The sequence below is a fragment of the Gossypium hirsutum genome, chromosome D09 (assembly GCF_007990345.1).
Source record: "Gossypium hirsutum isolate 1008001.06 chromosome D09, Gossypium_hirsutum_v2.1, whole genome shotgun sequence".
In the NCBI taxonomy this organism is placed as follows: Eukaryota; Viridiplantae; Streptophyta; class Magnoliopsida; order Malvales; family Malvaceae; genus Gossypium; species Gossypium hirsutum.
This window is the reverse complement of record NC_053445.1, coordinates 35,796,717-35,808,790: the sequence shown is the minus strand read 5'-3', so window position 1 is coordinate 35,808,790 and position 12,074 is coordinate 35,796,717. Positions and strand designations below refer to the sequence as shown.

General features: G+C 32.3%; 1 protein-coding gene across 2 annotated transcripts; it reads right to left on the bottom strand.

Moving 5' to 3' along the window:
• Positions 1 to 661: 661 nt before the first annotated feature.
• On the bottom strand, positions 662 to 10,492 carry LOC107891694 (coatomer subunit beta'-2). Of its 2 annotated transcripts, XM_016816559.2 has the most exons (26): positions 10,354 to 10,492; positions 9,960 to 9,980; positions 9,776 to 9,837; positions 9,628 to 9,682; positions 8,477 to 8,513; positions 8,027 to 8,352; positions 7,796 to 7,927; positions 7,555 to 7,703; positions 7,264 to 7,332; positions 6,782 to 6,932; positions 6,607 to 6,672; positions 6,287 to 6,475; positions 5,790 to 5,930; positions 5,623 to 5,697; positions 5,333 to 5,509; positions 5,140 to 5,231; positions 4,918 to 5,034; positions 4,421 to 4,535; positions 4,192 to 4,263; positions 3,508 to 3,704; positions 3,330 to 3,423; positions 2,549 to 2,655; positions 2,156 to 2,282; positions 1,966 to 2,080; positions 1,349 to 1,415; positions 662 to 1,097 (listed from the first exon to the last, which is right to left on the bottom strand). In XM_016816559.2, the coding sequence occupies exons 1-25, from the start codon at positions 10,354 to 10,356 to the stop codon at positions 1,396 to 1,398; spliced, it is 2,709 nt and encodes a 902-aa protein (XP_016672048.2). In that variant the 5' UTR covers positions 10,357 to 10,492; the 3' UTR covers positions 662 to 1,097; positions 1,349 to 1,395. The 2 variants fall into 2 exon arrangements, with proteins under 2 accessions (XP_016672048.2, XP_040956409.1); XM_041100475.1 differs by lacking the exons at positions 662 to 1,097; positions 1,349 to 1,415 and having other exon boundaries at positions 1,884 to 2,080.
• Between the last annotated feature and the right edge of the window lie 1,582 nt (positions 10,493 to 12,074).

Here is a 12,074-nt window from a genome sequence, read left to right as displayed (position 1 = left end):
TCATCCAAACACCAAAAAAATCAATCCATTCTCCTGAAATCATTTTTCAAAAATTATTTTGAGTGAAACAAACACAATATTAATGTTTTCATTGTGTTATTCGTCGTTTCTGTCTTCTTTCTGTTCAAATCTTAAGATGATATAGTTCAAACAGACAACACCCTAATGAAGTTAATATCCATGAGCAATAAAACAGGGAAGATACCTCCGTTCCAATAAAATAAAACAAAAAACATTATCATGGTACTGTTGTTTTAAACTAGTTTGAGTCAAAATAGAAAAAAGAATGTAACGAATTTCAATTATCCAACTGAATTAACTGCGATTTTTTAAAACTTCAGCTAGTTTGATTAAGAGAACAAATATTTTGATTCTGTTGAATGTTTTCAGAGTTCTAAAACTTCAATTGATAATTTAAATTGAAGGGGTTGGGAGAGTTTTGAGAATCAAAATAAATAAGCGTCACTTTTATAATAATAATAAATAGAACATTGTCATTTTATTACATTTTTAAAACCGAAAAAAAATGCATTTTAAGTACTGTCATTAAAAACCTGCGTCCGAAGAACAATGCCAAATAAACTAAAAGTCAATTGACCTCAAAAAATATTTTTTAACGTCTCAAAATATAGCCAGTCGAATAGGCAAACACAATATGATATATGACATGAAAATGTTTTTTATTTATTATTATGTAGATATGTTTTACAATACAAGTTTTGATATGGAGCGAGGCAATTAGGCAAATAGTGTACCTAAAATTTAAAACCTAACATAAAATGGGCTCAACTCGATTTGGTTAAATCAAATCATCACTAAGATTCTCAAGTTCTTTCTACATTCACAATGGCACAATAAAAAATCTTGGACCAAAATGCCTCAGGAAAAAAAAAAAAAAAGAACATATATATATGCTAAAAACCCAAAAGGCCAAGAATCTAATATCATAACTGGAACGCTTAATTGAAAATACTTGGTATTATGCCCCCATCCCAAAATTCAATGTGCTTTTATAGATAGATCCAAACCAAACCTCCAGGAGCGCAAGACAATCAGCCATCTCTATAATTTAATATCACATCTGTCTAGGTCGAAATCTGCTAGTTAAATAAAATAGTTACGACGGTGGAAAAGAAAAATCAAACCATATTTTTGAGTAAATTATTACTCGTGTCGTGGGTTTATTCCAAAGTAAAATGATTTGCATGCATCTCTAATATATGGCAAAATCCGGTACAAAAATTCTAAACCAAATGAAGTTCTCCATTCTAGATTTATTTGGGAAAAAAAATATGACTAATAATGTTTTCTCCTTTAAGAAATAATAACAACGATTATGGTTTCTCACCTTAAATATGTTCTGAATAGAGCTCGAACTGAATGTCTTGACGGAACCTAGTGATCCGGCGTAAGCACTGCCAATAGGGGAAAAGATGATAAGAATCAAAGGCACTACAGAATTGCCGAAAGCACCAAATGGAAAAGAATTTAACAAGCTTTAATGTTCTATGGTAGAATTAAAGAAAAAAAGAGTTATCATTATTGGTTTAATGCTAGATGGCAATAAATTGATGCAGAAACACAAATCAGATGATAACAGTTACAGGGAATATAAGGTATCAGAAGCCAATGGATGCGCATCATACTCGTCGATACTAATAGGCATCAGACTCGGATAAACTATTTCTAGCCCAAGTTTGGGGCCTAAATTTGTAAATACGAGAAAGACACAGAAAGGAGAAAAAAAGGGCTATAAATAATATCATAATCAAGTTATTTAGCAACCAAACATGTAGCAAATTCCAAAGACAAACAAGATTAAAACGATTCATCAGAGAAGCCCAAAAGAGAAACGGGTTAGAAATTGCATTTCAGAAACAATTAATCACCAGAGACAAAATTTCGATTTTCACACTGCCCCGACCAATTGCTTTTAGGCTGACGGGGTTCCTTCATTATTCGTACCCCACTCTTCTTCAGGTTCATTGCCATTAACGAGCACTGCACCATCGTTTGAATCAGCATCCACAACAACAGCCTCCTCTTGGCTACCCTCTTCTCCATTCTGGTCCTCTAGATTCTGATCATATCAAAGCAGTTTTTATGTTAAAAGTTGCCTACATAAAAGAAAAACAGATGGATATGAACGGTATACCTCATGATCAAGGTCACCATTCTCAAGAGGCTCCTCCTCTGTTGGCATGTTTCTGAAAGTCTCCACAAGTGTCATATGTGATCTATCAGCATGTTTCAAATAGTCTGCGGCAGGAGGATAAATGCCCCTATAACCAATTGAAAGTTAATAGCATATCCATGTGAGACAGAAAAAAAAAGGACATTTCAACCACAACAAAGCTAGTAAAGAAAAAAACTGCAGAGCAACCAAGAAAGGCCAAACACAATCGCAAACTAAAATTGCTTTGTACAAAGAGATCACACCAGAATCAGTAACACTAAAATAACAGAAAGAAATCCTCTTTAATAACATTGGATAGAAAATTGGTAACAAATAACACAACTAAGTAACAGAAGGGATCATGATTTCTACCTTGTTTCTGCTACTTGAGATTCAAGAGTAAGAGCAAGTTGCCAATCCTCAAACAAGTTGGGATATTCTTCAGGATCAGACAAAGATTCAGCAGCTTTTGGATTAACCTTCAGATGTGTAAAAGCAGTGTCAAAATAGTTATGCAAACTGAACCATTAAGCAGTAACATAAGAATGTTGGGGCATATAGCTTTGAGTATGATTACAAAGAAACATACAAGTACAACAGATTCATGTTGCAAGGGTACAAAGAAATTAAAGACCACTTGGAAGTATATTTAAAACACTCCACAACCAATGAGTTATTAAATTAAAAAGATTCCCACCAAGATTCCGGCGGTACTAAACTGCTGCACTGTTTGCAAAAAAGAATAAGATTGTTGTCCTTAGCTTTCAGATGTAAAGCTCTATAAGCAGAATTTCAGACAAATATTTTTCAGAAAAATATTAACCATCAATATGACCAAAAAGGCAAGAAGTCAAGATTACTTCACATCAGAGATAAAAGCGGGACAAAATAGATATTCTGACAATGGTATTCAGGACAATATTGAGACACATACAATACTAATGCACGATTAAAAAAGAAATAATAGAGAACGGAGAAAGAAAAATAGTGTTATATTTACTGATTAAAGAAATGCAATAATTTGAATCTGTACAACCATTCGGAAAATCAAACAAGTGGAATGAAAAGAACAAAAGGTGATAATACAGCTAAGCCAACCCATAAAGAAGCACGAAAAAAAAAAGGCAACTGAGAAACAAGCACATCAACAAACCTTGTTGAGGTCTTTTCTCCAAATTGCTACTATTTCTGAAACCTTGCTTGGAAGATAAGATCGTGCCATCAGAGCAGCCTCTGGTATCCGATTGCTGCAAAAGGAATACTTCAATATATCCATAACTTTGGTAACATGAAGGCCAGTCTACTGTTTAAGGTACTTGATAAGGAATTACCTTTCCACCAGAAGCTGGAGGCAATCCTCCAATTTACCCAACATGAATAAACAAAGGAAAGCAACATTATTCTTCCCTTGCTCTTTGGAAAGGGATGCAAGTCTTGATATTCCTTCTGCATCTCCCAAAGAGGAATAAAGCAGCAGTAAACCACTCAGGTCCATTGCATGCTTCATGCATTCCTCAGCCATTTGTAGCTGTAATGACAAATTTAGCATAATTAATAAAAGATATTATTAGTTATTGAAACTAACAATTTGTATAACCTGTATGTTCATAGAGCAACATTAAAACAAACAGTTAGTTCATGTATTAAAGTTCAATGTCCACATCAGTAAAATGTAATGTACAACATTAGCAGAAAACAAGACACTAGCCAAACATAGAAATGGTCTTCATCCAATTTATTTACCAGTTGAACAACCTACCAAGCCAAAAAGCTCAGACAAATTTAGAAATATTTATTGAAACGCAAAGCTGTCTACTCCCATAACCTTAAGACAGATTTTACTCCTAAAGCAACTGCAATGAATATTTTCAAATTGTGATTTGCAAAAACTTCATGATACTAATAAACCGGCAAAAGAAGCTACCAAGAAAAGTGATGGGAGAATCAAGAATGGCAATCATAACAGAGCGAGATGGAACTGAAACAAATTTGGCAAATTAGAGAGTACACAACACCTTTCCAGTGGACATAGCTAATTCTCCCAACTGCTTCCATTTAGACTCACTCTGAACTTCAGTGGCTATCTCCTGCACAATAGTGAGTGACTATCTAGTGAGGATAGGAAATTTTTTAAATGGCGCAATCAAGCTTAATACAAAATGGAATATATCATACAGAGATTCCTGAAAAAAGGATCTATGAAAACATACTTCTATCCCCAAACCAATTAAACAACTTCCTTACCTTAGCAATACCTAATTTACCAAGCTGTATGGCAAGCTCAAATCTGTAATCAGGGTCTGTAGCTACTTCTAAAGCATCCTCTATCATACCTCGTGATTCCAGGAAATGAGCCACACTATAAATCAAGGCAATCCATTAATTAAATCTAATAAAATTTTCAATAATCACAACTTAAAACCAGAGAAAATGAACTTAATAAAATTTTAAATTAAAGGCCTTCAGAGGGGTAGAACAAATACACAGAGGAACATGGACCAGCTTTTGGTAAGATACATAGGAGTCAGGTTAGATTTGGAATTCTAGGTTTCTAAAGGCATGGAGATGAGGCAGATATTACCATAGATGAAAACGTAATCCAACCACAAGAGGCATGAATATTCAGCACAAATGACTAATTAAGAACCAAAAACTTCAAAATATTTCAAAGGAAAAGAGAAGGAAAGATGGTCAACAATAATCTTTAATGAAAGGAAAATATTTCAAAGGTGTAAACATACCTATTATGGTGCTCTTTGGGAATTGAAGGTAAAATTTCATTGGCCCTTTCCAACTCTCCACGCATCACAAGAGTTTTGTACTCAATTAGGCTGAGAAGTAATGTGTACCCCATAACACTGCACAATATGACAGACAAGGGCAAATAGGCGTTAATAATGTATTTTCAAAGCAAAACAATTTTTTTCATTTTGACCAAAGAATAGCTGCAACTAGCCACTCACTTAAACTCTTTGTCTATCAGATACACCCGACTTTGACTTGCAAGATATCCCAGCAAGTACATAGGACGGTCCAAATGAAACATAGTGGTCACCTAAAATCATTCCATTATCAAAATGAAACCATCAAAACCTACACAACCAAAGCATAAACACATGGAACCCTTCAAGCCAAGGATAAAAAGAATGCAAATACCTCTCCACCGACACAGTAATTAAGTCTCCATGAAGAGTTGTTGTAAATGAAACAATCCCCAACCCAAATGCCAGTCCTGACACGTTCGTTATTTTCATGAAGAAGCTCAAATGCATCCTCAACTCCTTGTTCATCAACTGGTCTTCCACTATCCAAGTAAGATTGAACTACATCCCTCTGCAAGATGAAAATATCAAATTTAGTTATGTATAACTGTAAGAAGTGTCAATTTAATAGACAAGTCTGTAAAAAAGGCTTTGCAGATTTAAGAAGCAGATTACATTACTTACATTATACTTTAGAATATAGAAAGATGTATCACTGGCAATGGCCACCAAATCACCACTATCGGCCCAGTAGAGATTCTACCATTTTAGAAACACAAAGCAATAAGGGTTTTAGGATGCAAGGTAGCGAAAATGAAACAAAAGGGACTCAAAGAGTTATTTCAGCTTACTTTCACAGTAACATCAATTCGACGAATCAACCTGCACTCAGCCCAATCATAAAAACAAATAAAATCATTGGAGCACATCGCCAATAAAGTACCCCCAAAAATACGCTCAGCGGAGAATGTTGGACGGACACTCCTCTTTTCCTGGAAATGTTAAATCTCAGTCAAGACCACTACATTTTACAAATGAAGCTAAAACATTGCATTAAATAAAATTCCTTAACAATTACAATGCAAAATACCATTATACGATTAAAGAACAGTCAGTCAATTGTTCAAAATAATTTTTTTCTAAAAAAAAGAAGAAAAGAAAATTGAAATCCCCTACCCTAACCAAAGTTCTGTTCATCCTATTAGATCCAGCTCTTCAGCTGAAATTAATCTGTTGCTTATAACATATCTTTTAACAAGCGAAAACAGAATGTGCTTGTACACATACTTTTTTCTATAACTACTTTAGATTAAGATAAGAACCATCTAAATGATAAAATAGCACAAACCTGGAAATTTTTGCTGAAAATTTTAATCTTTGATGAGCTTTCTCTAACAGCATACTCTCCTTCAGATGACCAAACAAATTCCAATGCAGAACCAAATGACCTATTTCTCCACGCCAAAGCCGTATAAATGATGTACTCACCATCTCCACAAACAACAACAAACCTCCCATTTGGGTTATGCTTTAAGCTCTGAGAATAACAAGATAAAGGGTAAAAGGTTGCACACATCAAAACATAAATAGAACTTACAAAAATAAAATAAAAATTAGGAGCGATCATTAATCTAATGGAAAATTCATTTAAATGGGGGTATGACTCACTTGAGGGTATAGATCACAGGTGCCCAATTCCTTGACAGCCAAGGGCAATCTTTCTCCATCAGAAACCTAAGAACCAAAGCAAAAAAAGCTTACGTCATCACCTTAAGGTGGAAAACCCAATATTGAAAGCCAAGCCATGAATGATGAAGGAAAATTTCTTAAACAAAAAAACTACCTCAAAATCTGCTCCAACACTCTTAATATTCACAGTTTGAATTTCATTGTGCTTAGCCCATATGATTTTCCCACTGTTGTCCATACTTGCTACAGGTACTTCACGGCCAATTTTCACCATAATAGTTCCTTCATCATACCCAATCACAATCCTGTAGGAAGGAAAGAGTTTGGTAGTTTTAGTTGTAGCTGATTATCAAATAAGAAGTGTCAAATAAACTAACCAAGATCTCAATTCAGAAATCTAGCATCTTCGTATTACACGCAGAAAAAAATATGTAACTAAATAAGTCAGGATAATTAACCTGAAAGAAAAACAGTTTTAATTAATTTCTCACATTCTTTGAGCGGATAGGAATTATATTAGCATTTAATGACCAAAAAATGATTATAAATAAATAATCTAGAGAAAAGTTAATCTGAAATTAAAAAATAAATAAACGTAACATAACATTGTTGCATAATTTAACCAAAAGAAATTACCTTCGTGAACCTTTCATATATCCAATTGCCCAAACTCTCTCAAGACCATAATTCAAGGTATTTTCAAGCCTGAAAATAAATGAATTGGTTAAAAAGTCAAATAGTTGAAGAAATTTTAAAATCTCATTGCATACATCAAAGACTATTAATATAAAAGTATCTTAAGAAAACACTTAAGTTTATGCAAGGAAGAAATATTAACGGTAAATCACTAATGTGACTCTCAACCATGAATTGCTACATCTATCTCAATGATGCTCAACCAGAAATATTTTCTATCTCAAGATTTACCTATAAGTGGTAGCATGCCAGATACGAACCGTCCCATCCTCAGAACCAGTAAGAATAATTGGAAGTTCAGGATGGAAACAAACTGCAGAAACATTGTGTGTGTGGCCTTCCAATGTTTGAACACAGCTCTTGGTTTGGTAGTCCCATACCTGCCATCCACAGAATTTATCCATGAATAGTTCCTCAAAATTTACTTATGATCAGAATATAGCAGCACTAACAGTAAAAACTAGCTGCATACCTTAGCAGTGTGATCATCAGAACCAGTAATCAGATAGGGCTTATCACCACCTGTAAAGTAATCAACGCAATTTACACCTTTCTGATGGGCATCCAAAGTAAAATTTGGATCAGGAGAGCCAAGGTTCCATATCTAGAAATTTCAAACAGATCCAAGGAAAACTTAGCATGGTTATTCCAAATGAAGAAAGAAACTGTGAAAAGAAAACTAAAAACAGAAAAGCCGTGTTACCTTTATAGTACGGTCAAGAGATGCACTGGCAAAAGTGTTAGTGTCTTTGGGATTAAAGGTCACTTGCATGACATAATGAGAATGTCCCTCAAATATCTGAGTACACACCCAACCCTTCTCCCAGTCCCAAAGTTTTACGAGCATATCATCAGATGATGACAACACATATGGAAGAGTAGGATGAACAGCCACACATCTAATGTAATCAGTATGTGCCTCAAATACTTTGACCTTATCCATGGTGTTGTAATTGTATACACGAATAAACATATCATCAGCTCCAGCAACAACCCACTGTTTGCGTGCTACAAACTTGGCCGACCTAACTGCAAACGCAAGATGTCAACCACTTCAGAGAATAATAATGACTTTATCACGACAAAAACAGAAACTGAAAAGTAGTATCATCAGACCGAGATAAGTGCATTGTAAACACAGATGAATACATACCCGGCAACTCAGTGACCTCAAAAGATTTAGCCATGGTCTGTGTGCACCAAAGACAGTTAAAATTAACACTAAACAATAAGTGAAAGAATTATGTCAAAGTGTAAACAAAAGATGTATCATTCATAAAAGAAAGAAAAAGATTTCAAAGATAAAGGACAAGTGTCACATCCATATACATAGAACTAAAATGGATACATGTTTCTTAGAGTTAAACAGAATTTAAGCTAGTAGCTGTGCTTATATGAAACTATAGATGATAGTTTAATCATAAAATAGAAATAGATAATAGCCATATAGTCTAAAGAGTTCGGATTAATGAGTTTACGAGTCAGACTAAAATGAGAGAACTATGACCATAAAAGAAACGATGGAACAAGAAACCGATCACTCCTAATAAAAAGGGAAATTCTAGGGTGAGCTCCACTAAAAATTGTTTAGCAAAAGCTTTTACCAAAATATCTAAGGGTTTACCAACATTTTAGATATTTTGGTAAAAGCTTTTTTTTAAGCAGAAGCTCATGGTAGAACTGCCAAAAAGAAAGAGTCAATTCAAGATGCATAATTTTTTATAAAGCCAGATAAGCAGCCCAAGTTTATGCCCTATGGTTTCTCTGATATAAAAGAAATTTGTGATCCAAGTAAAGAGTTATGAGTAAGTTCTGATAACACATTTTTCGGTGTGGTAAATAACATAATTTTTTTCTGTTTCTGAATAACCTTTGGTTCAAGCAGAATGGACATTTAGTCCAGATTAAGGCTTACTCAAACTAATGGACTTCCGTGAGAAAAATCTGACGGGAAAATTATCATCTAATATGCCATAGTTTCTCAAACAGCATTCTAATAAAACCAAAGAAGTGCATATGAAAGAGGGCGAAAACCATGCTTCGAAGAGCAACAAAAATTCAAGCTCTATCATTAATGTTTCACGATTGATTCTCCTAGTCACAACTTAAAGTATATGCTATGGAAAAAATGTTTAAAAAAAAAAGAAGCAAACAAAAAAGTTATCTAAGTTTTATACACTAATTGTAACCATTAAATATATCTAATTATTAGCCCATTTTCCAGATTCTGGCATTTCACTAACATGAAGACAGAAAAAATTCTAGTTTTTGCAGGCATTACAACAATCAGTATAACTCCCGTACCTGTGACTGGTAATTCCAGATACAAACAGTCCCAGAATACAAACTTGCTAGAATCCTGAGATAACAATTAGAACATATGAAATTTAGCCTTCAGACTTTAAAAATTAATGTTCAAATAAATGGAAATGTCAATATAGGATAGAGGTACCATGGTTCAGTTGGATGAAGATCTACAGATTTTACTCTCTCTGATCTTTGAGCAAGTTTCCTCTGATACAAATATCACCAACTAAGAACATTACTCACACAATTTACCAAACATTCATACAATAATAATAACTAGATCTAATCCACAGATAAAACTTAACTCAAATGAAATGAATAACACATACCTTAATTTCGAGTCTGAGTGGCTGTTAAACACAAAAAAAAAAAAAACAAGACCACACTATTAGTCGAAACCATGCAACAGATCTTAAATCAAACCCGTTCAAAAGAGATCAATAAATCAAAATTCATAACCGCCACATTAATATCCAAATTCCAAAGACTCCAAAAAAAAAATCACAGAGCAGATCTCAACTACATTCAAATCCCTAACTCTCCATCCCTGCCGCATAAATGATAACGAAAACGGAGAAATTCCAAACTCGAATCAAACATAATTCAAAAGTCCTCCCGTTTCAAGTTCCATATGTTAAACAAAAATTGGAGAAATAAATGTGAATCAAAGAGATTTGAACCAGATCTAGAGCGGAATCAAAGGGATCAAGAAATTAAACTTGCCATTTTTTCAGATTAAAATAAAAAGATGAAGAAGGTGGGGATCGAGATCGCGCTTTTGATGTAGAGAAAGAAAGGGGTTTTTGTTTTGGTGTAATGTAAGAGAGAGAGAGCTCTTCTTTGTATGTGAGAAAAATAAACATAAAATAAAATTTTCCGCTAAGATGCTTTGGAGTTAACAGATGGTATAATGATTATTTGGTCCTTTAATTTTGTAAAAATATTTATTTTAGTTTTTATTTAATTTTCGTCTTTTTTAACATTTAATTTTATATTTTTGAATTTTAAAAAGTTAATTAAATACTGAAATTTTATCTACCTGAAAAAGATCCAAGTTCAGTGACTCTAAAAATAAAAATTAAAATAGAAAATAAAAATAATTTTTTTATAAAATTAAAAGACCAAATAAATTATTAATTTTTTAATAAATTTACTAAAGTGCCACTCACTGCCTCGATTGCGCTTAAGATGCATACGAGGCATTTTGCTTATTTCAGAAATATAAATATATTAATAATCATACTACAGGGAAATTATAAAATAGAATTAAATAGAGTAAATTATACATAAAATCACTAAGCTATTAGTAAATTTATATTTTGGTTACTCAATTTCAAAGAGTTACAAAATGACCATTGGACAATTTAAGTGTTTTCATTTAAGTAACTGAATTCTTTAAAAGTTTTTATTAAAGTAATTGGGCTATTAAGGGTTTTTTTTAAGTTCGACTATCAAGCTCCAAGTAATAATTCGACAATTGGTACAATGGATCATTATCCATCAATGATTAATATTTTAGATCTAAATTGATTTGACGGTTAATATTGGAGATCGAAAAGAAAGTTGTTAGAATTTTGGTTCGTAGATTTATAACATTAAAAGTTGTTTTATAATAATAATAATAATAATAATAAAGACTAAATAGTAGAAGAAAATGAGAAGAGCTTTCGGTTGGTGCAAATAGTGTAACCAAAGAATGCCATACAACAACATTTTAACAGTTCGGTAAGTTAAATGAAAACTTTTGAATAATTCAATAACCATTTTATAACTTTTTGAAGTTAAATAATCAAAATATAAATTTATTAATAGTTTAGTTACATTGTAATTTACTCTCTCTTTTTTTATAAAAGTTCATTTATGAATAAGTTCAACTAAACTATTTTATTTTAACATAATTTATACAATTATTTAACTATTTTACTGAGTTGGTGTTACCCTCAATCGGGTCACTAACTCAATTGTTAAATGACAGAAATGTTTTTTTATAATTAAAATAAGTATATTATTTAAGAGTATTTTAGTTTTTCCATTTAAGAAAAAACCAGTAAAAATATATATAGTGGGATTTGAACTTAAATTATTTGCACTAATAAAATCTTTAATTTATCACTCAATTAAGTTTTATTTGGATATTTTTATACATTTTAATTTTAATCATTCACACTTTATTACTTTTCAATTATATAAACACATATTTATATTATATATTTATGGTAAGAGTATAATAAAATTTCTAGTATTAATTAAAAAATATTAATTAAACTAATGTTTAAATACAAATAATCGAATGTGATATCAACAATCATATTTATCTTTAGAAGATAAATGATTAATTAAATAGCTACAACAATTGAATTTGATTTTTTTTATCAAATAAACTCAATTAAACTTATTTTGAACAAATTTGAGTTATTAAATTCAAATGATTTGTAAGTCTCATC